Source organism: Octopus bimaculoides, chromosome 25, assembly GCF_046866305.1.
Source record: "Octopus bimaculoides isolate indiv1 chromosome 25, ASM4686630v1, whole genome shotgun sequence".
Lineage (NCBI taxonomy): Eukaryota > Metazoa > Mollusca > Cephalopoda > Octopoda > Octopodidae > Octopus > Octopus bimaculoides.
Genome location: NC_142952.1, coordinates 2,860,176 through 2,886,425, shown reverse-complemented (window position 1 = coordinate 2,886,425; position 26,250 = coordinate 2,860,176). Strand labels below are relative to the sequence as shown.

General features: G+C 38.6%; 1 protein-coding gene across 1 annotated transcript; it reads left to right on the top strand.

Annotated features, from left to right (window-relative positions):
* The first annotated feature begins 759 nt into the window (after positions 1-759).
* LOC106868769 (lysophospholipid acyltransferase 6) lies at positions 760-25,879 on the top strand. Its single transcript, XM_014914186.3, has 12 exons — positions 760-1,834; positions 15,993-16,138; positions 16,474-16,644; positions 17,325-17,435; positions 19,321-19,450; positions 20,629-20,676; positions 21,511-21,601; positions 21,938-22,039; positions 23,940-24,043; positions 24,486-24,683; positions 25,172-25,320; positions 25,554-25,879. Exons 1-12 carry the CDS (start codon positions 1,754-1,756, stop codon positions 25,741-25,743), a joined length of 1,521 nt encoding a protein of 506 aa, XP_014769672.1. The 5' UTR covers positions 760-1,753; the 3' UTR covers positions 25,744-25,879.
* Positions 25,880-26,250: the final 371 nt, after the last annotated feature.

Genomic DNA, 26,250 nt, shown 5'->3' with positions numbered 1-26,250 from the left:
TTAAGGAATGCCTCTTCACATCCATCAATCTATATTCGTAGTATGTGTTTGCCAAGACTAATTTGTTTGAATTTAATCTGAGCCAACTCGTATAATAACAGTAATAATATTTAAGAGAACGGCTGTTTTTGTTACTACTACTGCTAATAATAATAATAATGATAATAAAAATAATAGTGATGTGGAGTGTTTAGGCTCGCGTTGCCAAAAACTTATTTATAGTAATATATAATATATATTTACACGCACATCCGTCTACTTCTTTTTGAAAATCTGTTCTTTAGTTCTCTCTCTCTCTCTCTCTCTCTCTCTCTCTCTCTCTCTCACACACACACATATATATATATACACAAATTATTATTTAAATTTAGACTTACTCTAATCTTAAAATATATAATTTGAATTGCTGCAAAATATTGCGCATACACACACAAGTATATAATAAAGATATACATACTTGCCCATATGTTACGGATGTAAATATATATAGACAAGTAGAGGCGCGCTTTTTCTAAAAGGAGTGCTCTTTCTGGGTGTGTGTGTGTTTGTAATTGTATAAATATAAACGGTAATTGGGGTATGAAAATAGGAAAAACCCCACCGATGTACATCGGAATATAATCTAGTAAAAATGCTTTTATACTGTCACCTTCGTATGTAGAGCCGAGGTATATACATACAAACTTTTACACACACACACATTACATATATACATATATATATATATATATATATATATATATATAGGGCATCAGACCTACAAATGGTAATTGTAACACATTCTTCTGGTTGGACTATTTCGAAGCATATGATCGCATATAGCAGTGCCCTAGAAAAATAAGTGTAAACAAGAATACCGTCTACCGCAACGTCTCTTTTTAAGTGCCGTGAAGTTGTTTTTACAAGATTAATTTGGGAAAAGAGTTAAAAGAAACAAAACAAGTTTGAGAAGAAAGGAAGAAGAAAAAAAGAAATCACTTACAAACGTAGGAGATATTAGGAGACACGCCCCAGTTTTGGAGGAAGGAAAAGAGAGAGAGAAAGAAATAAGAAAACAGTGAATTAACATTTTTTAAAATAGTGAAATATAGTTTTCTCACTTCTTCTCTGCTCACTTTTGTGCAAACGACTGTATTGCTGCATTTTGACTGCAAAACTTTATATTAATTACACTTGAGAAATGAGTGTGGCAATGTGAGGACAGCTGTGAAGGAGGAAAGGAAACGATTTGTAAACAAGGAGAGAAAAAGGACACCTTACCAAAGCAAATTGAAAACCCTTCTTTAAAAAAAAAAGTGAAATACAAGAGAGAAGAGAACCTAAGTTTTGAGATATTTGCCGATCTTGTCATTCTACCTTTTCCACCAATTATATATATATATATATAACAAAAACCCTTGTTAAAACGAGAGAAGAGAGCCCAAGTTTTGAAATATCTACCTTGTCGCACAAGTTTTTCTACCAACTATATACTTTATATATGGGACTATCTTTCACTTGAAAATCTTTTTCTTCTTTTGAAGTGAAAAGTAACTACAAATAACCTTCCCAAAAGGAACAAGACTGATCGGATTCAATCTTTCTTTTCTTCTTCATTTCACACACACAAACGTTCACTTGTTCACCCTCCCCTTCTTTCTTTTTTTCCCCTCTCTCTCTCTATCTATCTCTGTCTCAATCTCTCTCTCTCTCTCTCTCGTCTCGTCTTCTCTGTCTGTAATAAACTCACTCTAAGCGGCCGAACGAACCAAACATGGTATACACAGGCGAATTTTGTATGGGGTCTCGTTTGCTGACACCACTTTCAGATTTCTTCGGTTTACCCATAGACCAGGTATGTTACAATAATACTCTTATTTATTCTATTTTATTTAATGTTTTAATATTCTCTTGAAATGGTGCACGATAAGATTTTTCAGGTCGACTTTGATTTTCGAGCCTTCAAGCGAAAGACGACGGGGCACGATAAAATGAACACCAGTCAAGTACCGAAGTGGTTGTACTTATTATTATCATTGAGTCCCAGATCTGGCGTTTCAGGCGTGACCATCTCATATTTATACACACGTACAGGATTGTATTTTTCCAAAGAGTCTTTATTTTACAAGGATGACGAGTGTGATTCGAAGTAACTTGGCTGCTATTTCTCGGATTTGGAGTGACCGCACCATCACCCTGTAACCCTAACCGGGCCGTTTGGCTGACTCACTCACGTGTCCGATTAAAAGCTTTTCGCTATTTAATTGCGATCTCGTTAACGTTCTGAGTTTCCGAGTTCACGTCCCAGCGAAGTGAACTTTATTCTGTGAACAAACAACTGGTCTTGCTTTGCCACCTCAGTAGAATTAATATCGCTTGTTCAAATCGAAACGTGTGTTCTCAGTTAATTTCATCAGCTGGATTTTGTAGACCAGATTAACGCCCATACTATGTCTGTCTGAAGGTTTCACTCGACTGATCTTACTGGGATTGTCTCCCATGTTTAATCGTTTTGTCATTAGACTGCAGCCATGCTGGAGTACTTCTGTGAAGGATTTAGTCGAACTGATCGACACCCCCACTCCGTTGTGCTTTTTAACCACACGGCCACACCTGTTCTTTTATTCTTTTACTTGTTTCAATCATTTGACTGTGGCCATGCTGGGGCACCACCTTGGAGGGTTTTTTCAGTTAAACACCTCGACCCTGGGACTTATTCTTTATAAGCCTAGTACTTATTCTGTTGGTTTCTTTTGCTGAACTGCTAAGTTACAGGGACATAAACACACCATCGGTTGTCAAGCAATGGTGGGGGACAATGACATACACACACACACACACACACATACAAATGCATATGTATGACAGGCTTGTTTCAGTTTCTGGCTACCAAATCCACTCACGAGGCTTTGGTTGGCCCGAGTCTATAGTAGAAGACACTTACCCAAGGTCCTACACAGTGGGACTGAACCCAGAGCCATGTGGTTCTTACCATACAGCCATTCCTGCACTTGTTCGTTTATTATTTTTTTAAAAATCAACCTTAATTAAGGAGTTTCTTGCCTGCTAATTACTTGAGTAATCATATTCGATCAAAGTGTTTCATCTCACTCTATTACATATTAGAGACCCTGACCATATGTGTATTCAGTATGCAGACGGCTCCCCTGAGCTAACAGTCTCCCAGCCATACAGTTGGCATTTGTAATCAGCATGCCTAGAGTTCCTTCATTTCCACCCTGCCACCCCGTATAGGTGCAGTGCATGAATAGGGGGTGGTTAAGAAGTTTGTTCCTCCACCATGTGGTTTTGCATCCTGTTTCACAGCTCAGCACGTTGAACAAGTGCCTTCTGCTGTGTACGTGTGCCGACTAAAGCCTTGGTAATGGATTTGGTAGATAGAAACTGAAAGAAGCCCAGTGTGTGTGTGTTTACATAGTAGAGTCAATAAAAAGTGTGCAATGAACTTGCCTATATATATATATAGGGGTCAGCCACATTTAAGTGACAAATATACTTCACTTTATCGTGCAGTTACTGTTAATACCTCGTTCAGAGATTTAACATTGCTTATATATATATATATATATATATATATATATATAAAAGAAGATTGTATAATTGTGAATAAATCACAGTTATAATGGAGAGGGTTGCAAAAACCCTTACATGTCTAGAAATAGCAGTCAAAGCTGTTATAAAGCCACCATAACCACTTATATTATATCCCTTCAGGGCTTAGAAAAACTGAAGGACTGCTGCAATAAGTGTGTGAATCTGAGAGGGGAATATGTTGAATAAAATCATAATTAACTGATCCTCTTGTATTTTCTTTTACCCAAAGCCAGGAACTTTCCAGAACCCCCTCATATATATATATATGTACGTATTGTTTTTTTTAAACACCATTTACACATGTAGTATATGTTATTCTGTTAAACACCATATATGCATACAGTATTCTGGACCAATCAAATGCAGGCAAGCATAATTAGGTCCATATGTGCACAGTTTAATTAAACACACACACACGCGCATGTACCCACAGTATATTTTGTTTTAATTCAGATGGCAAACACACATTCAGACAGGTCAGAGTCTAAACCCTTGTCGACTCATTTTACTGGAGTTCTTCTCCATCCCCCTCTTCAGCGTTGTGCACTTCAGAGAGTGTTTGTGGGGGGTGTGGAAGGGTTTGGGAGAAAGAAAAAAAAGGTGACCCAGTTTTTACTGTTAACCTTATTTTTATTGGAACAAATCGAAGGCTAGAGAAGAGGTACTTGTGAGATTACATACAGCAACAACAACAACAATGGTACTGAATGGTAAGAAGTGGATGATAGTGGCACAGAAATGTTGCTGGTGTTGTTATTGTTGTTGCTAATATCAAATTCAGAGATGATGTTGATAACAACTTGACAATAGCAACGACAATGGTATGCTGTGAGAAGTGTAGCTGTTTAACCCTAGGACTGCACTCAACTCGTAGATCAACCTGTGATCAAAAACATTCCAACCATAACAATCACAATTATGATTTTCTTTTTTTTTTTTTTTTGCAAAGGAGCAGGCATGACTGTGTGATAAGAAGCTTGCTTCTCAACCACATGGTTCCGGGTTCAGTTCCACTGTGTAGCACCTTGGGCAAGTATCTTCTACTATAGCCTTGAGTCAACCAAAACCGAGACCTTTGGTAATATACTGTGCTTGAGAAGACCTGTCAAGCCAAGTGAGGTCGCAGTCATGGCTGATGCTGGTGTTTCGTAACTGGCACATAAAAAGTACCCGCTACACTCTTGGAGAGGTTGGCGTTCGGAAGAAGGGCATCCAGCTGTAGAAACCATGGCAAATCAGATTGGAACCTGGTGCAGCTCCCCAGTTTTCAGTCAAACCGTCCAACCCATGCCAGCATGGAAAATAGGCATTACATGATGATGATGATGATGGTCTCAACAAGCAGACCTATGATAGACACATTCCAGCTATGACCATCCTGTCGTTTTTTATCAGACATATCATCAGCATCATCATTTTCATTTGACGTCCACTTTTCCATGTTTCCATGACGCTGATAGAAATTGTTGAAGTGTGTCTTCCATAGCTGGATGCTCTTCCTGTTTCCAATCAAGGTAATATTTCCCCATGACCGGACATGTTTTTCATGGAAGACTGAAAACAAATGACACTGCTTCTATGACAGTGACACTTGTTTACAACTGTCATGCGATGCCAAGACAAGGGTACACACAAACACATGCGTACACACACGCATGATGGGCTTCTTTTAGTTTCCATAGGCTTTGGTTGACTCCGGAGATATAGTAGAAGACAATTTGCCCCAGGTGTTGTTCATTTGTAGTCTTCCGTGGAAAAACATGTCTGGCCATGGGAAATATTGCCTTACCTGGAAATAGTTGAGAGTTGGCAGCAGGAATTGCATCTTCCATGACAAAATTTGCCTCAACAAATTCCGTCTGGTCATGGGAAATATTACCTTGCCGCAAGTAACGGGTGAGGGTTTGTGGCAGGAAGCATATCTGATCAAGGAAAAATCTGCCTTGACAAATTCCATTTAACCCACAAAAGCATGGAAAGGTAAACTTTAAATAATGATGATAATGATGATGATGATGATGTTTCTCCTCTTCCTGCTCCTGAAAACGAATTGTATTGTTGCAGAATCCATTTTTTGTATCAGCGATCTGAAGTGTGGGGTGCACGTGAGAGGTAAGCAAAAAAAACCATTGGGTTAGCGAGAGCAATCATTTCAGAGCAGGGCAAAGTAAGCTGTAAGTCCTTGACGTAGGATGAGATGGGTTTTTACAAGTTGGTGGTGGTCGGGAGTGGGGGGAGCAGAAGAAGCAGACAATGTGTTCAGAAGAGTGGTGGGGAGTGGGGTGGGGGTGGTGGACGAAGAAAGTTTTTTCAGCTGAAGTAGCTGTTTGTTCTTGTTGCTGATAACTTGCACGTGAGAGAAGTTATTGTGGTGGGGGTGAATGTTGCAGTTTTTACCTACATGCAGACAATCGCATATTCTCAGATTAAAGTTTGAGTATCGAGTGTAACCCTTACAGCAGAGATAGACAATAGATAAGAAGGGAGAAAGAGAGAGAGAGATTTGTAATCTGAAGTTTCTGTGCTGGCAGGGGGTGTTATGCGGCATCTGGGTTGCACCAAAGTCTGTGAAAGAATTGTCCAGAAGATTTAGTGTCTTTCTTTGAAGGAGGCATTGTTATTTCAGTTGGGTTTATTTGTGGGTCAAGAGGAGACAGCAGAAGCATAGCTAAAGATTGGGTCAGTCAAACCTGCCCTTGGTCTCCCTTTCTCTCTAGACAAAAGGCACCACAAAACACACCAACAGTTCCACCCTGAAAGCAGAATGACCTCCCTCAACCTCACCAAATATCACATTAATATGTTGATAAATAAAAAAGTTACAGGTGTTTAATGAGACTAGTCTAAATTCATGATTATTTTAGAATTTAATTGAAACTCATGAGGGGTCTATTTTGGTCAGAAATATAATAACGAAAGGGTTAACCTATTCGATACCAACCAGCCTGAAACTGTCCCTGCTTCTGTAATACAAGTGACCTGTTTTAAAGTGATCTAAATTACTGGGTTGAAAGGAAAAAATTCATGCACCGTGTTAAAATAAGGATTTTTTTATGCAAGAATTTATTCAAAAACAACAACAACTATTCTTCAAAATAAACCCCATCATTTTCCATGACCTTCTGCCAATGATCTGCGAGCTTTCGGATTTGGCCAAAGTACCAATCCTTCAGCTTTGAATCAAAAAATTCTTAGCAGGTTTCTTCAGCTTCGTCGAATGACTTGAATCGGTGACCTTTCATAAAGTACTGCATTGATTGGAAGAGACCGTAGTCAGATGGAGCAACGCCTGGACTATAGGCTGGATGCAGCAGAACTTCCACACCATCCAATTCTTCAACCTTGTTGCTGGTCTTTCTGGACATATGCGGCTTTGCATTGTCTTGTTGAAACAAAGCGCATTTTTGACGAACAAGTTTTGGGTACTTTTCAACCAGCGCATCATAGATTCAATCAAGTTGCTCGCAGTAAAGTTCAGCATTGATGGCATGACCATTCGGCACAAGTTTGGCGCACAACCTTTTCCCTCAATCTAATAAAAACCATCAAGATTCTACACTCAAGCTATGTTCCAAATACTAGCTTCATAATGGCAATGTTATTTTACTCAATAATATTATTATTATTATTATTATTACCTTTCTCCTCCTCCCTCTCATCATCGTTATTATTATTGGCGTTAATGTTATTAATTTTACATATTTTAGACATTGACTAATTTATTTTAATTATAGATGTTATTGTTATTTACTACTCCTACTACTACTGCTATTATTATTATTATTATTATCATTGTTATTATCACCATCATCATCATCACCATCTTTGCTCTGCCAAACACAATAGCTTTTGTTTTTGTATAGTTGTTGCTCATTGATTTCTTGAAGTTGGAAGTGTACCAACAGGTTAATAACACACATGTATACATGCACACACACACACACATATTATATATATATATATATATATAGAGAGAGAGAGAGAGAGAGAGAGAAAGAGAAAGAGATAGAGACTAACCAGTGTATTATATGGATGTACGCCTGTATTAAACAGATTAACTCGAAACCATCAAACAATGCAGACTTGAAAGTTTACGGAGCACTTCTGATGAAGAAAAGATTAAGCTGTACGTCAACTATTTCTATGGGAACCAAACACCTGCTAAACGAAGAGGAATAGGCTACCTTGGTGTTTATTGGTATAGACCAGCATTTCTCAACCGGAGTTCCCTGGAACCCTGGGTTCTGTGGAAGGTTCCTAGGCGTTCCATGAGAAAGCATGAGATAAGCTAATGCTAATTTCATGATTGTAATATTACTATGCATGAACAACATGTTATTGGTTAGGGGTTCCTTGAGACATGTAATTTCTTTTAAGGGTTACGCAAGGGTAAAATGGTTGAGAAACACTGGTATAGACACGCAACATGAAATTAAGGACCCAGCCACAGATAATACAGGACGGAGGACCCGGGCACAGAATTCTGAGTCGCATCTCTGTTGTTACCACTTGACGATTGTTATCGTCATCATCATGTTTGTGTTAGTGCCCACTTTTCTATGCTTGTATAGGTTGTATGGAGCTTATTGAGGGAAATTTTCTATGGCTGAATGCCCTTTCTGTCACCAACCTTCACCTGTTTCCAAGTAAGGTGATATTTCCACCTTAGCCAGACATGTTTCCATGAAAGACTGGAAGCAGCAAATATACATGTGTGTGTTTATGTTTCTCCCTGACTACCATTTGAAAAACAGTAGTTGGTTTGTTTACATCCCCATAACTTATTGGTTCAGCACAAGAGATTGATAGAATAAAGTTACCAGGCTTAACTTTTTTTTTGGGGGGGGGACTTTCGTCTCTCTCCTGTTTCTGATGAAGAGCTTTGCTCGAAACGTAAAACACCCTTTCTTTCCTTTCGTGAGCATCTTATTAATACTTCGCATGTACCATGTCCTCGCGTTGTTGTTTTTCTCTCATTTTTTTTTTTTATTAATTACACACACACACACACACCCTGCTGTGGACTTCTACATAGACAAAATATATGTACTTTGCTGTCAAAGAATCGCACACATGCAAATACAGTTTGCACTTGTCAACATGTAGGACATGGCTTTTCTTTTCGTACCCAACAACTCTCTCTCTCTCTCTCTCTCCCTCTCTCTCTCTCTCTCCCTCTCTCTCTCTCTCTCTCTCTCTCTCGCTTCTACCCACCAACACCAACTCATTTTGTGATTTTCCTTCATCCAGTTGTCAGTCATTTGTCATCTATGCCATATGCATACAATACAAATGCATGTGTGTATATATATATATGTATGTATATCTATCTGGGACAAGAACGCAAAACATCTGGACAACACACACACACACACACATATATATATATGTATATATATGGACATAAGCACATGGGGTGGTGGTGGTGGTGGAAAGTAATGTGGTTGCATAGTGTATGTTTTCAGGGTTATGGCAGTGGTCTGCAAATACCTCCTTCCACCTCTTCTTCTGCTTCCCATCTTCTCTTCCTTCTCCTCCTGTTTTCATGTCCATCTTCCATACGGGCAAGGGTTGGACGGTTTGACAAGGACCCAACATGTCCCAAGGACTGTGCTGTACTCTAACGTCTGCTTTAGTCAAGCTTCCTCTGACTGGATGCCCTTCTTAATGCCAACCACTTTGTAAACTCTTTCCAGGTAGGTTAAGAGAAATTAATGCAAATTTATACAGGATTTTCATTGTAACTTCTTAAATAAAAAATGTTTGTGTTGCTTTAAGAACATAAATTTTGGATATTCTATCCAGCAGAACTGGTGATATTTGGCAACTCAAAGCTAATACTACACAATAATTTTCAATTGATTTCAGTTTAGACAATAACAAATGAGAAGTGATCGTTAAAAATAGTGCCACGATATTGGTGTTAAATAGCTTAGTGACTTTTCTAATGCTTGTGCAGATCGACGGAGGTAAATGTTTCGGGCAATTACGATTTTCTAATAATCAATAAATCATAATCTATTTACGTCCTCAGTGGATAATTGGGTTAAAAATCAATAAGTCAAGTGCTAATAGGCAGAACCTAAGCAACTACAGCAAATTGGTCATCATAAAGATGACCGACAACGTGTAAATGGGATGAGAGAAAATACGAAAGTAAGATACAAGCCTTGTTGCATTCATTTGGGCTGCCTTGGTAAGACTGGGATGACAGGATTTTTATGTTGAATATAGAAAGGGTTTAATGATTATACAGAATGCTCGGGTGCCACTTGGAAGGGTTTAGTTAAGCATATATATATATATATATCAGAGAGAGAGAGAGAGAGAGAGTGGTGCAGGCATGGCTGTGTGGTGAGAAGCTTGCTTCCCAGCCGCATGATTCTGGGTTTCTACTGTGTGGCACCTTGGGCAAGTGTTTCTACTATAGCCTGGGGCCAACCAAAGGCCTTGTGAGTGGATTTGTTTGACAAACTGAAAAAAGTCCGTCGTATATATAAATATATATATATCTTTGTATGTGTTTGTGCTAGTCCACCAGCATCACCACCACCTTACAACCAGTGTTGGTGAGTTTACATTCCTGTAACTTAGCAGTTTGGTAAATGACCGATAGAATAAGTACCAGGCTTGAAAAAAAAAATGGTACTGGGGTTGATTTGTTCAACTACACACATGCACACACACACACACGCACACACACACACACACACAATGGACTTAGGCCCAGTATCCATCTACCTATTTTATTCACAAGGCGTTGGTTGACATGGGGCTATAATCGAAGATACTTGAGCCCAAGGGTGCCATGCAGTAGAACCGGACCATGCCTGTGCCTTTAGCTATGCCTATGGTACATAAAAAATAAAACGATTATAAAAATGTCAAAAGTATTGATAATGAACCATTTTCTAATGACACATTTTTCACCAAGTGTTTTTTATGAAATGTCAAGTTTTCATAAAAAAACTGAACTAAATAAAACTGGTTAACATTCTTTATTGAAAAGTGTGAATCAACAGATGTGGCCAGCTTAATAGTTTTGTTTGTGTGCCATATTTATGGAAGTAGTTGTTGGTATGGCTGCAAGTGAATGATGAAACAACCCCTTGCAAACGTTTGACCCTTTTGTTACTATATTTATTTTGAGATGTTCTGTGTTTCTTTCAGTTAATTTTGAGTATAACAAAGAATTTAGTAAAATAACTTAGTTATCATTAAGCTAGTGTTAGGAACATAAATTGTGACTAAGGTTTGGTGGAAGATTTTAATTCAAAACTTATGGAAACAAAACATTTGTACTCAGAGCCAGAGCTAGTTTCAGCCGGTTTGGTAATGAAAGGGTTAAGAATCGTTTCTCTATTATATATTTTAACCCTTTTGTTACCATATTTCTGTTGAGATGCAGTGTGTTTCTTTCAATTGATTTCATTTCAAAGAGAATATTCTTATATATATATATATATAGTCAAACCTTCCAACTCATGCTAGCATGGAAAACGGACGTTAAATTATGATGATTGCCTCAAACATGGCTGTGTAATTAAGAAGTTTGTTCCCACCATGTATGTATGTATCTGTGATTTTGCCTGTCATGCATGTAGAGATCTGTGTTTAAATTCAGGAAGATCAGGAAGCCATGACTAAAATACCAGCTAAGATTAAAGCATGTCAACTCACCACAACAACAAGGAAGCATTGACCTGCTATAAATAGCAGCTAAATTTCTCAGAAAAAATGTAAACCATCTCTAGTGGACATTGCAGTTCGGGATGGGACAGCCACGATTGGAATGTCTCTTATGTGTCTATTTGATCAGGGCTAATTGGTAGTAATTGTTTTGTTTTTTTAAAATTTAAGGTACAGGGTGAATGTTTCCTTGTTTGTGTAGAAACATGTCTGCTCATGGGGAAATATTACCTTACTTGGAAAGAAGTGAGGGGGTTTGGTGTCAGTGGGGGCATTTGGCTGTAGAAAGTCGGCCTCAGCAAATTCTGTCTTTGCCATGGGATCATGGAAAAGTAGACTTTGAAATGATGATGATTGTGTGTGTGAGAGAGAGGGAGAGAGAGAGATATGTAGTAAGAAAAGAGAGAATGTAAAAAAAGAAACAGAATGTCTGAGGGAGAGAGAGAGAGATAATAGTGTGTGTGTGAGAGAGAGAGAGAGAGAGGTAGAATGTAGCCTGTGGATGAGAGAGAGAGAGTCGGAGCAGTGTAATGGGTGTCACAAAAAAGGAATATGGGTGTGTATATATTAATTTATGTATAGTCATGTGTGTGTATGTATATATATATATATATATATATCAGGGTTAACATGGGTAATTATACCAGTAATATAACGGTTATTTTTATCCCATAAACAGTTATTCCAACCTCCAACTCTACTGGTAGCATGTAAAAGCACCCATTACACTCTCGGAGTGGTTGGCATTAGGAAGGGCATCCAGCTGTAGAAACTCTGCCAAATCAGATTGGAGCCTGGTGTAGCTATCTGGTTCACCAGTCCTCAGTCAAATCGTCCAACCCATGCCAGCATGGAAAGCGGACATTAAACGATGATGATGATGATATATATCAAAGAAACTAATGAACAAGAATGCAAAACATTGGGAGCGCTTAACAGCAAGGCATACATGGAATGGCAATGGTCTCTCTCACATATGGGCACACGGTCACAAGACTTTTGATATTCAAATTCAGCTGCAGCACTTAATTGTCCTTTGTTTTATTGGTTTCCCCCTCACCATCCTACTCCCCCCTCATTCTCCCCTCATCCCCCTCTCCCAAGGATGATAGAAGCAAAGTCAGAATGTGGTGCTAGTGGTGGTGGTGGTGGTGATGGAATTTCAACTGGAATAAACGATGATAATATTAAGTACATAAACGTAATGGAAATTTGAAAGCAGTTATAAAGTTCATTCAGATAAATGTCCCATCATTGTTTGTTTGTTTGTTGTTTAGATTGGTATTTCTGTTTTTTATGTTGAAGTTTGTCTTAGAAATTACTTTGCTGATTGATAAGCAAAAAGAAAGGTGATTGATTGATTGATGAATAGATGTAGAGAAAGAGAGAGAGATTGATAGACATAGATAGGCGTAGATTCATAGATAAATAGATATGTAGAAAGACAAACAAGATATCCAAAAGTTATCTTTACAGTTCAGAAAAAAGTGAAAAAATATGGATAAGTCATTAGAGTTTATTGGAAAACGTAGGTAAATGAATAAAGTTTAATTAGAAACATCAGAAGATAGGTGCAAGCCAAGCTGTGTGGTAAGAAGCTTGCTTCCGAACCACATGACTCCAGGTTCAGTCCCACTGTGCAACACCTGGGGCAAGTGTCTTCTACCATAGCCTCGGGTTGACCAAAGCCTTGTGAGTGGATTTTGTAGACGGTAACTGAAAGAATTGTGTGCGTCATCATCATCATTATCATTGTCGTTTAATGTCCGCTTTCCATGCTGGCATGGGTTGGACGATTTGACTGGGGACTGGCAAGCCAGGAGGCTGCACCAGGCTCCAATCTGATCTGGCAGAGTTTCTACAGCTGGATGCCCTTCCTAACGCCAACCACTCCAAGAGTGTAGTGGGTGCTTTTACGTGCCACCGGCACGAGGGCCAGTCACACGGTACTAGTAACAGCCATGCTCAAAAAGGTGTTTTTTACATGCCACCTGCACGAGAGCCAGTCCAGTGGCACTGGCAACGACCTCGCTTGAATGATTTTCTAAACATGCCACCAGCACAAGTGCTAGTTCCTGGTATTAAGGGTATCATGAAAGGCCTGGTTGGAGGCCTAACCTTCCGAGTTCTTTTTACAGGGCTTCAAAAACTGAAGGACCATTGCAATAAGTGTGTGAATCTGAGAGGGGAATATGTTGAATAAAATCATAATTAACTGATCCTCCTGTATTTCCTTTTACCCAAAATGCAGGAACTTTTCAGCACCACCTTGTGTGTATGCCCACACACACACACACTTAGAAGTGGGGTGCTGTAAAGTTTCTAGCTTTACGAGTATCGTGAAAGGCCCCGATCCTCCTGTAATTTCTTTTACCCAAAGCCAGCACCCTTTCATATACACCATGGAAGCCGGGAAACCGACTCTATGAGCCTATACGAACCAGGAAGGCTCTTTATAAGCTAATTTTATCCCAGACACCACTCTAGGCTATTTTTGTTACTCTATATATGCAGGATGTTTTCATTATCGTGATGGCTAGCTTCATCTTCAGCTGTACAGCTAACTTACTTTTTTTAGATACAGTGATATTTACTGCTAAAAGTACTTTGGTGATGCTTTGTAATGTACTCTTAGATTGCTTTAAATGTTGCATGCTTTAATGCACAACAGGCTACTTCTCTCAGGTTTGAGCTGCTGAAAGTGGGACACATCTAATATGCCCATGCAGCTTTTATGCTATCAAGTACAGTATGTAGGTAAGATAGGTAGGTAGGATGTGGAGGTAAGTAGATATGATAGATGGATACATAGACAGACAGACAGGCAGAAGGCATGCACACAAGGAGGAGTGGTTAGAGTGATAAATAAATAGCTTGATAGACATGGTCTTGATGTAGGAATGACTTCACTTGGCTTTGATTCTGAGGCTTATGATGGGGTGGGGTGGGGTTTAGTGGAACAGAGTGCTCAACATGTGACTCTAGCACTTCAGAGGTAGATTTTGATGGCCTGTATCACAAAAATCACCAGAGAGGATGAGGGAGTGGGGAGAAACCCAGCCCATTTATATGTATATCCGTCCGTCTGTCCATCTATTTATCTATCTTTTGCTTGTTTCAGTCATTTGACTGTGGCCATGCTGGGGCACAATCTTGGAGGCTTTTAGTCAAATGAATTGACCCCGGTACTTATTATTTTTTTGTAAAGCCCTGTACCTATTCTATCAATTTCTTTTGCCAAACTGCCAAGTTATGGGGATGTAAATGTACCAACGCTTGTCAAGAATTGGTGGGGTACACACACACACAACAGGCTTCATTCAGTTTCTATCTACCAAATCCACTCACAAGGATTTGGTCGGCCCCAGGCTATAGTAGGAGACACTGGTCCAAGGTGCCACGCAGTGGGACTGAACCCGGTTTCATGTGGTTGGGAAGTAAGCTTCTTACCACACAGCCACGCTCTTTCAACACTTTTGTTGTTATGTTTCTGTTGAAATAAGCTTCTCTTTTGTTTCAATTAATGCTGAAAATAACGAACAGTTTAATAAAGCAATTTCTTTATTTTGTTGTTGTTTGGAACATAACAGAAATTTATGGATAAAAGGTTTTAATTTGAATACTTCTTTTGTTACCAAGCGTCTGTTTAAATGCAATGTTTTTCATCTTTATCATCATCATCATCATCACCATTGTTTTAACCCCTCAGCATTCAGATTCTTCTGTTAAATGGAATGTTTATTTATTCACATCATTTTGAATTAACCCTTTCGTTACCATATTTCTGTTGAGATGTTCTGTGTTTCTCTCAATTGATTTTAAATATAAGAAAGAATTTAGTAAAATAACTTAATTTTCATTAATCTAGTGTTAGGAACTGTTATGATGTGGGTGTTTCCTACAGTTATAATTAGCAGCCATGTTGTGACTGTTGTATCTACTCTAGTAGCCATGATATTTTCTTGGTATTGGATATGGTGTATCTCTTCTATACCGGAATGGTAATACACCGCTTTGTCTATTGTGCTATTGCTGATAGCTCTGCAAGACACCGAATTTGGACCATCTTCCTTGACTGTTACTCGAAACTCGACTGTAAGATGTAACTAACACTTAACTCCAACCGAGAACTCGGTATAATGACTGACACGACTCCCTGCACTGGTGACCTCTTTTCAATTTTTAGTGACTTGTTTTTACCACTTGTCCCATGAGAGGAGTGTACCATTTCCACTACAACTGGAACATAAATTGTGACTAAGGTTTTGTAGGAAGATTGTAATTCTGAACTTTTTGAAAACAAGACATTTGTACTACAGAGCCATCTCAACAATTTCACCTGGCTTCATGGGTCTTCTTCTCAAGCACAGCATAATGCCCAAGGTCTCACTCATTTGTCATTGCCTCCATGAGGCCCATCACTCAAAAGGTGGTGCTTATTTATTCACATTGATTTGAATTAGTCATATGTTATGTTGTAGCTTTAAGATTTCGGTGATGTGATTGTTTACTTTTAGTAAGACACTGTAGGTTACGTGTAAGGGACTCTAATCGGCCAGTTTGTATTTGGCCCAAATATTGCATTTTGGCCAGGTATGGCTGGTTTAAATGCTAAAGAGTTGAAAATACTGCAAGTAATCCTTGTTATCTCAACAGTCAGGTCTTATTCAATCTCTCTCTCTTTCTCTTTCTCTTTCTTCTTCTTCCAGATAAATTTTATAGTGTGTCAGCTCGTGGCTCTTCTTCTGGGTATTCCGTTCCGCAGAGTGTTGTCACCGAGGAAGACCAGTACGACAGTACGGCATTTGGTGGAGGTGCTTGTTGGTGTCGCACTGACTGTCTTCTGTTTCGGATAGTAAGCATTTCTTTGCAATTCTTCTTCTTCACATTTACTCTCTCTCTCTCTCTCCTTACATTTTTTATTGTCTGTCTCTCTTTTTTTTTCTATCTTTCTCTTTTCCTTTTGTTTTTCTCTCTCTCTCCTCTGTTTTCCTTTCTTTTCTCTTTTTATCTCTCTCCTTAAATTTTATTTAAAACATCCCCCCCGCAAAATGGTGGGTTACCTAGAGACCCTTTTTTATTGTAGTATTTGAGAACTACTGCCATTATTAATGATTTCCATGAAAATTCCAACACTAATCGATTGTTTTTTTTTTCTACTTTCTCTTTCAATTTTTTTTCCTCGTCCAGTCAAGTATGGCACATTGTGGCTCAGTCTGCCGTGACATACATTATCCTGTTAGTGGCGCCAGCGATGCTGGCACATAAGATTGTCTTTGTGTTTGCAATGGGCTACCTGTCCTGTATGCACATCTACCGGCAGTATTACGATTATGGAGGATATACAATGGATATAACTGGGTAAGTAACGGAGCAACAAGATATCTCCATGTGTATGTCTCCATGTGTTCTCTGTGCATGTGTGTATGTCCATCTGTGTGTGTGTCTACACGCTCTTAATTATAGCTTTATCCACTTCAAGTTCTGAAGGTAAAAACGAATTGTTTCATGTTCTCTTAAAGTTTCTAAATTCTTATGTCATAAACCTCTTACAATTCTTGATGGTAAAAACAAAATTTCCAAAGTGTGTAACGTTTGTCATTCCTACATGAGATGTGGGTTCAAATCCCACCAGTGGCCTTTGAGTTTTTTTTATCCCGAGGTTAAAGTAGAAGACACTTGCCTAAGGTGCCATGCAGTGGGACTGAACCTGGAACCATACGGTTGGTAAGCAAGCTACTTACCACACAGTCACTCCTATATATATATATATATATATATATATATATATAGACATACACACACACACAAAGGGCTTCTTTCAGTTTCCGTCTGCCAAACCTACTCACAAGGCTTTGTTCGACCCAATGCCATCATAGAAGCCACTTGCCCAAGGGGCCTCACAGTGGCACTGAATCCTGAGCTGTGTAGTTGGGAGTAAACTTTGTATATCTCTGTGTATATGTGTATATATATATATTTGTACGTGCATACGTACACATTTTTTAATTAGCCGCTAATTATCATTTTCTGATTGACAGGCCTCTCATGATCAGCAGCCAAAAGTTGAGCAGTCTGGCGTTCAACCTATACGATGGCAGGTATCGCGACGACAAAGATTTATCGAAAAGCCAACGCCAGTATGCTGTCAGGTACGTAGACATGGAGTATTTAATCATATGATCTCATGACCTCGTGACCTTCATGTTGTTCGTCTTGTTGCTGTAGTTATTGCTGGGCTCTAGGTGTTCCAGATATGACCACTCCATCATTTTTATAATTTTTGGTTCTCCGTTAGTACAGTAATTATACATTGTAAGATGGTGGTTTGTGATTTGTTGAGGGGGTTTGGTTGGTATTTCTAGCAGATGTAGTGACCACATAGAAAATGCCCGTGATGTGTTGTTTTATATTATTATTTTTTTTTATTTGTGTTTTGTTTTGCAATCCTTTCATCTTTTTACTTGTTCCAGGCACTGTGCTGCGGCCATGCTGGAGTACCACCTTGAAAGGTTTCAGACAAACAAGTTCAGCGCTAGCGCTCATTTTTAGAAGTTTGGTAGTTATTCTGTCAGTCTCTTTTGCCGCAACTGCTAAGTTATGGGGATGTAAACAAACCAACACTGGTTGTCAAATGATGGTGGGACACAAACACAAATACAAGAACAAACAGATACACATATATGTACACACACATATTCATGTATACACACACACACACACATATATGATAGATAAAGGTCCTTCCTGAGTCATATAGACTGATAAGGGCCCTTTTCCTGATCTGTCTAGCATATATATCCCCCACCTGAGTGGGCTGGAGTATCGTAAAATAAAGTGCCTTGCTCAAGAACACAGTGCATTGCTCAGTCCAAGAATTGAAACCGCAATCTTACAATCATAAGTCCAACACCCTAACCACTAAGCCACACACACACAGAACAGGCTTCTTCATAACTTCCATTATTCAAATTCACTCACGGCCCAGAACTGTAATGGAAACAGTCGGTGAGATTGAACCCGAAATCACATGGTTACAAAGCGAGCTTCTTAACCACATAACCATGCCTACTGTGTATTATATTAGACAAAACTCATGGCAGAGGTATGTAATTACATTATGGACTGCTGTATGTGATGACAGCTAAAATATTCAGACAGGCTGCTGCTACTGCTGCTGCTTCTGCTGCTGCTGTTGTTGTTGTTGTAATATGTGACATTCAACAAATCAAACCAGCAGACAGACAGTCTGTGTGTGACATTAGAGAAGTTTTTAAGCAGATCTGTTGTGTGTATGAGACTTTAGATTAATAACTGGCAGCCGACTTGTATTTGATTACAGTTATTAATGTATCCATACACACACACATATATGTTAATTAACAAGCTGCTGTGCTGGTGTTCGTTATTTACAACTGCTTAATGGTCCTAATGATTTTTCTCACACCCACCCCACACCAACTATAAATAATGTGAAACTGAAAGAGTTTATGGTATCAAAGTCTTTCCTTATGTGTTCATTCATCACCTGTTTTTACACCCTGTTGCAGGGGCAGACCGAGAGTATTAAGGGCCCTTGGCCATAACTGTTTACTGGGCCCCTTTGAATGTGTGTTTTAGTAGAGTTAACATGTAGAGTGCGGGCCCCTAAGAGCTCTGAGCCCTTGTGGTTTGTATTGCAGTCCTTTTATCACCCCTGCCCTGTTGTTACTGGAGTTGTGTATAAGTGGCCAAGTATTCCACAGAAGCATGTCTTATAAACGTAATTGTGATGCTGTTGGTGGTAGTTGTAGGGTGACTGTGGTTTTTTTTTTGTGGCAGTGGTGGTCACATAAGCAATTATTGTTGTGGTGTTACCAATAGTTGCAATGATGGGATTTGAATGTTATAAAGGACCATAACTGTTGCCTTAAAACAACTCCAAATATTTCCATTTTCAGCCGACGTTCAACAAACCCTTCAAATACACCACCCTAATTAATATATATATTAATTAATCTCGTGTTATTGTTTTAATGCTTTGTCTTTTGGTTTCAGGTCGATGCCATCATTGCTCCACTTTACAAGTTACATGTTTTATTTTCATGGAATCATTATCGGTCCTCTTGCCTTCTATGCAGACTACATGCATTTTATAAATGGTGACTGGTACCAAGAGTGGGAAGTTGTAAGTACATGTGTTCTTGGTATTAATTACCATTTGATAAGGTAGCAATCTGGTAGAGCTGTCAGCACACCGGACACAATGCTTAGTTGCGTTTTGTCTGTCTTTATGTTCTGAGTTCAAATTCCGCCAAGGTTGACTTTGCCGTTCATCCTTTCGTGGTTGATAAAATAGCGTAGCAGTCAAGTACTGGGGTTGATGTAATCAACTAGCCCTCTTCCCCACCCCGAAATTTCTGACCTTGTTACTATAACAGAAAGGATTATTATTAATGCAAAAATGGTGAGCTGGCAGAATCGTTAGCATGCTGAACGAAATGTTTAACCCTTTCGTTACCAACCCGGCTCTGGTTCTGTGTACAAATGTCTTGTTTACATAAGTTTTAAATTAAAATATTCTACCAGACCTTAGTCGCAATTTATGTTCCTAACACTAGCTTAATGATAACTAAGTTATTTTACTAAATTCTTGGTTGTACTCAAAAGTAATTAGAAGAAACATAGAGCATCTCAAAATAAATACAGTAACAAAAGGGTCAAATTTGCATATGGCTTAGTGGTTAAGAACACGAGCTACTAACCCCAAGATTGCGAGTTTGATTCCAGGCAGTGACCTGAATAATAATAACAATAATAATAATAGTAATAATAACAACACCAACAACATAGAAAAATACCTTAGGAATGAGAACCCAGGTTTGAAATTTCCCCAAGACACCTGATGAAGGCTGGGGGGTATATCAGCCGAAACGTTGTCTTAACAACAAACAAGATGAGGACAAATATCTGTTAAATGTACATAATTCCTCATCTCCCCTAAATATAGAACTGTAAAGGCTAAAGAGTTAAACCATTGATAATCATATGATGAATGATGATAATGAAATATCTTTTCCTCAGAATTTCAACTTTTTTTTTGCATTTTTGTCCCTGCCTTCCCAATTCCTTCCTCATGAGGTAGATATAGCTATTCCAAAATGCCACTATGAAATTCTTTAAATACTGAAATTTAAAAAGAAAAATTATTTTCTAAAATTAAATTCTATTTCTGAAACATAACTTTATATCTTAAAAGAATTAACTAATATTTATTTATTTTACTTTAAACGATTTAAAAGATTAAAACGAATTCTTCCTTTCTTATATTTCATTTATTATTATTATTTTTTTTTCCTGTTCCAGGATGGCCAAATAGTTCAGAAACCTTTAGAAAATGTGCCATCACCAAGAGTAAGTTTCTCTTCAACTTTATTTTCTTTTATAATTTTGTTTTTTTGTTATGTCTTGGGAGGGTCATTATGCCAGTAGGGGCACAAACACCTACACACTGGTTTGGTTTCACTTCTTTTTATTCTTAGTCACCTAGGTAACCAATTAACTAATAAATTAATCATTGAAGCGTTCCCTCCTTTTACTTAAATAATTTTTGTTACTGATCTCAGTTTTTCTACAAAGGTCTTTCTACTCAACAAAATTTCCACTCAGTAGCTCATGAACGCTCAGTATTGTCTTTGTGTATTCCCAGGGCTCAGCGGATCCCCGGTTGAAGTCACTGGTGTTAGCGTTTTGGTTGGGATATCAGCTGAATTATCTCCCCTACAACAAGGGAGATAATCTATCATTACTAAGATTAGGAGAGGAAAAATTGCCACACTTTTAATACACACACACACACACACTTATGCACGCGCGAATACTTGGGTCGGAGCGTCAGGTAGTATATCGTCCGAACCAAGGGGTCGAAGGAGGCGCACAGAGATATTAAAACAAAACAAACAAAAAAAAAGGGAGTGGAGTCTCGTGAATTCTTGACGTGGTTGAGGTTGGTCTCACCCCTGTCCCATCCAGGGCCCTGAAAGCAACTTTGCTGTAGCTTGTAAAATTTCTCCTTGAGGCCACACAACTGGAACCCTCATCATGATAACTCCCCCCCCCCCCTGTTTATGTAAACAAAACGGACAGATTTGTCCAGTTTTAATTGTTAAAAACGTTAGTGCCTCTTCTGTGATGAATGGTAACTGACTTTTTTTTGTTCTTTTTTTTTTTTTTTTGGCCTGTTTGTAGGTGGCTGTTACGAAGAAGCTTATCGGCGCCTGCGTTTGTGCTGTCATTCTGCTCACAATGCCGAAAATCATCCCACCACAGAAAATGCTGGGTATGTTAACATTAACGAACTTTTTCTACGTACATCCGAATCTCCATCCCTTCTTATTAGCTTGTTTGCTTGATGTCGAATGCTGTCATCACATCCCTCACAAAAGCTGACCACAATTTATGTTCCTAACACCAGCTAAATGATAACTAAGTTATTTTACTAAATTCTTTGTTATATTTAAAATTAATTGAAAGAAACACAGAGCATCTCAAAATAAATACAGTAATGAAAGGGTTAAACCATGCACCACCCTAAATACGCTACACTCTTCTTGTTTACACAAAATATAAGGACCTTTCCGTTTTCGTATATCCTTTTCTTCTCTTTCTCCTTCAGAACCTGAATTCATGGAAAACACCAGTTTCCTGTGGAAGTTACTCTACATGACGATAACTGTATCGTTCGTACGAGAGAAATACTATTTTGCTTGGGTCTTAAGTAAGTTGGATGTGAACCTACTTTCTGTAAACAGCACTGTCTTAACTTTTACTGGCTGCAGTCATTAGGCTGCGGCCATGCTGGGGCACCACCTTGAAGAATTTCTAGTCGAATGACTCAACCCCCAGGACTTACCTGTGTTAAGCCAGGTGCTTATTCTGTCGATCTCTTTTTGTCAAATTGCTAAATTACGAGGATGTAAACACACCAACGCCGGTTGTCAAGGAGTGGTGAGGGACACACACACACATACAGTAATCCCCTGACTATCGCTGGTGTTACGTTTTAAAACTCCCGCGCGCATAGGTGAAAATCGGCGAAGTAGAAACAGTACTGAACTGTATATTTTTAAAAATTATTTTGATAATTTGTATATATTTATTTTATTATAAATGCAAAAACAACACCATGGAGGAATCGACGTAAGCTTTAAATAATAAACCGCGAGACGGCGAGGGGTTACTGTATACACACACACGTGGACAATAACAAAATGGAGGGCGGGGGGAGCATGTTTAGGCGATTGAAAGAAATCGAATGCAAAACGAAATACTTCAGTAGTTACCTCCCTTATTCATACGCGCGCGCGCATAATAATTCCATCGGTGTTTCAAAGTTTTTGTTTCCCAGATACGATCGATCACACGCACACTCACACACACTCTCTCTCTCTCACACACACACACACTGACAAATGGTGAACTAAATTAATATTTAGGCCAGGAAACGCCGGGTAGCTGTACTTTTCAAGGCTTTTTTATGTTTTTTTTAATTTTTATTTTAATATCTCTTTACTTTATGACGCGATTGAGTTCTATACTAGTTGCTGGAAACCCTACCACACACACACACACACACACACACATAAATATATATATATATATATATATATATATATATATATATATATATATACATATACACACATACATAGTTTTCCCTCGCAGGTGTTACGTTCATCCCCCCCCCCCCCTAGTGATAGGTGAAAATCTACGAAGTAGAAACAGTACTGTACTGTATATATATATATATAATTTTTATAATTTGTATATATTTATTTTATAATAAATGCAAAACAATACCACGGAGGAATCAACTTAAGTTTAAATAATAAACTGCGATAGGTGAACCGCGATATAGCGAGCGATTACTGTGTATGTATAATTTGCATATATATCGTCCCTGTAACTTAGCGGTTCAGAAAAAGGGACCAATAGGTTAAGAACCAGTCTTTTAAAAAGTAAGTACTGGGGTTGATACACTTGACTACAATTTCAAGGCGGTGCTCCAGCATGGCCGCAGTCTGATGAATGAAACAAGTAAACGATAAACATGTAAGTATGTATTAGTATATTTATGTAATTTATGTATGCATATATATGTATATATATATATATATGTATACAGTAGAACCTGGCATGGCAGTATGAGTGCCCCATTGTAGGAGTAATTTGTTGTACAAGCACACAAATCGTCCCATCTTTATGGTAATTCAGTTAATAAAACCAGTTTACATATTTCTTTTGTATTCTCTTTTTTATAATTATCATTTTACTTGTAACCACACCTTTTCTGTTTTAAAACCCATAACAAATTATTTTGCGGGGGCTGGAATGGATTAATTATATTTTAGTTAATTTTAATGGGGAAAAAGTGATTTGTAAAATGTGTAAATTGTAAGACGAGCTCGGTCATGGAACAAATTAAACTCGTACTGTATCTATCTATCTATCTATCTATCAGATTGGAGCCTGGTGCAGCCATCTGGCTCACTAGTCCCCAGTCAAACCGTCCAAACCATGCCAGCATGGAAAGCGGACGTTAAACGATGATGATGATGATGATGATGTTATATTGTTTTATTTCATGTGCTGTTGCTGCTGTTTACCTCACAACACAGCTGAAGCAGTGAACAACTCTGCCGGATTAGGATTCAATGGTTTCAACGAAAAGGGGGAAGCGAAATGGGACCTGTTAGAGAACGTCAATATATATGGAGTGGAGGTATGTATCCTTTTAATTCTTCTCCCACCTCTGTCTGTCCGTCCCTCTCTCTCTCTCTTACATGTGGGACACTTTTGCTGTTTCAAGTGCAGACATTCTAAATTGTATCCCAAGAAAGGCTCCTTAGAGTTGAACAAATTGACCCCAGGACTTATTCTTTGTTAGCCTAGTACTTATTCTATTGGTCTCTTTTGCCGAACTGCTAAGTTACGGGGGACGTAAACATACCAGCATCGGTTGTCAAGCGATGTTGGGGGGACAAACACACACACACACACACACATGTGCATACGATGGGCTTCTTTCAGTTTCCGTCTACCAAATCCGCTCACTTGCTGCACAGTGAGATTGAACCTGAGACCGCATGTTTAGGAAACAACCTTCCTACCCACCCACCCACCCAATGTCTTCCTACAATGTCTTCCAATTTCTTTGTTTGCAGACTGCTGGCAGTCAGAAGGATATCATTGACAACTGGAACAAAACATCGACCATTTGGTTACGTCACACCGTCTACGACCGTGTACCGAGGATGCGTACGATGTCCGTGTTTGCCGTGAGTGCGTTGTGGCATGGTTTCTACCCTGGCTATTATGTCACGTTTGCCACTGGGGCCATGTTTACAATTACGGCCAGATTGGTAAGTTTGCTGTTGATTTCTTTGAGCAGGTGTGGGAGTGGGAGTGCTGGTGGGGTTATAGATTAAACAAGGGAAAACACAAGAATACTCCCCTCTCCACACCTAGATTCCACACACACACATATACACATACATGCATGCACACACACTCTCTCTCTCGTTTCTCTGTATCTTTTCTATCTCTTCTCCCTCTCTGTCTGTCTCTCTTTCTTTCTTCTATAATCTCTCTTTTTCTCTCTCTCTTTTCTCAGTCTTTCTGTCTCTTCTCCCTGTCTCTCCCTTTCTCCTTTCTCTGTTTCTCTTTAATATAACATCTCTTTGTCTCTCTCTCTCTCACTCATATCTCTTCTTCTTTCTAACAGCAACATCTCTCTTTCTCTCTACTCCTCTCACTTTCTCTTTCTCCCCCTTATTTTCAATCCCTCCCTCTCTCTCTGTCTCTCTGCAATATTATACATCTCTCCCTCTTTTTCTCTCTCTGTCTTCAGGTACGAAGGAATATTCGCCCATTATTCATCAAAGCTAATCTACATCCTCTCTACAATGTAATCACAACGATATTCGCTCGAGTAACAAACTCCTATGGAGCCCTGCCGTTTGTCTATTTGGAATTTATGCCTGGAATAAAAGTCTACTTGTAAGTATCTGACCCTTTGACCATCCAATCTTTCACTTCTTTTACGCGGTACCAGCATTGATGCTCTTCGTGTGGCACCAGCATCGGTGCTTTCTATGTGGCACTGGCACAGGATTAAACAAATCTATGTCCCGCTCATTTTATTTATTCATGGCTTTTCATTTCCATTTCTTGTCTTGTTTCTGTCCTCGTCTGGTTTTTCCTCTCTTATGTCGTTTTTGTCTCTTTTGCAGGTCAGTCTATTGTTGGGCGCACGTCTGCTGTTTGTTGATCATTCTTCGGTATTCTTTGTTCGCCAGTCCACACAAGTCAAAGGCAGACCCACACCATCGCTCAGTACCACAAACATCCACCGCAACAACAGAAACAACAACAACAACAGCAACACCTCCATCAGACGGGTCAAAAGAAAAAGAACTCTAATGAACTCTTCTGTTATATACACTTAGTTGTAAACACACAGCACACACACACACATACATATACACACATACATATACACACAGACATACACACCCACACACACATATATACACACACACACACATGCACGCACACATATCGACACATGCACACACACACACACAGATTGAGTAAAATGTGTGTGTGTATATATATGTATATATATATATATATATATATATATATATATAGATAGATAGATGTGTGTATGTATCTCTATGTATAGATTTGGAAGTACAAACAGGATAAATGAAACCCAAAGCATATGTGAATGTGCGTGTGTGTGTGTGTGTATATACGTACATATATATATATATATATATATATATATATATATATATATATATATATATATATATATATATATATATATAGATATATTTTAATTGCAAGAAGTTACAAAGTGACTCAAGAACTGAGAATTTCGTTTGTGGCACTTGTCAGTTAAAAATATATGTACATACACAT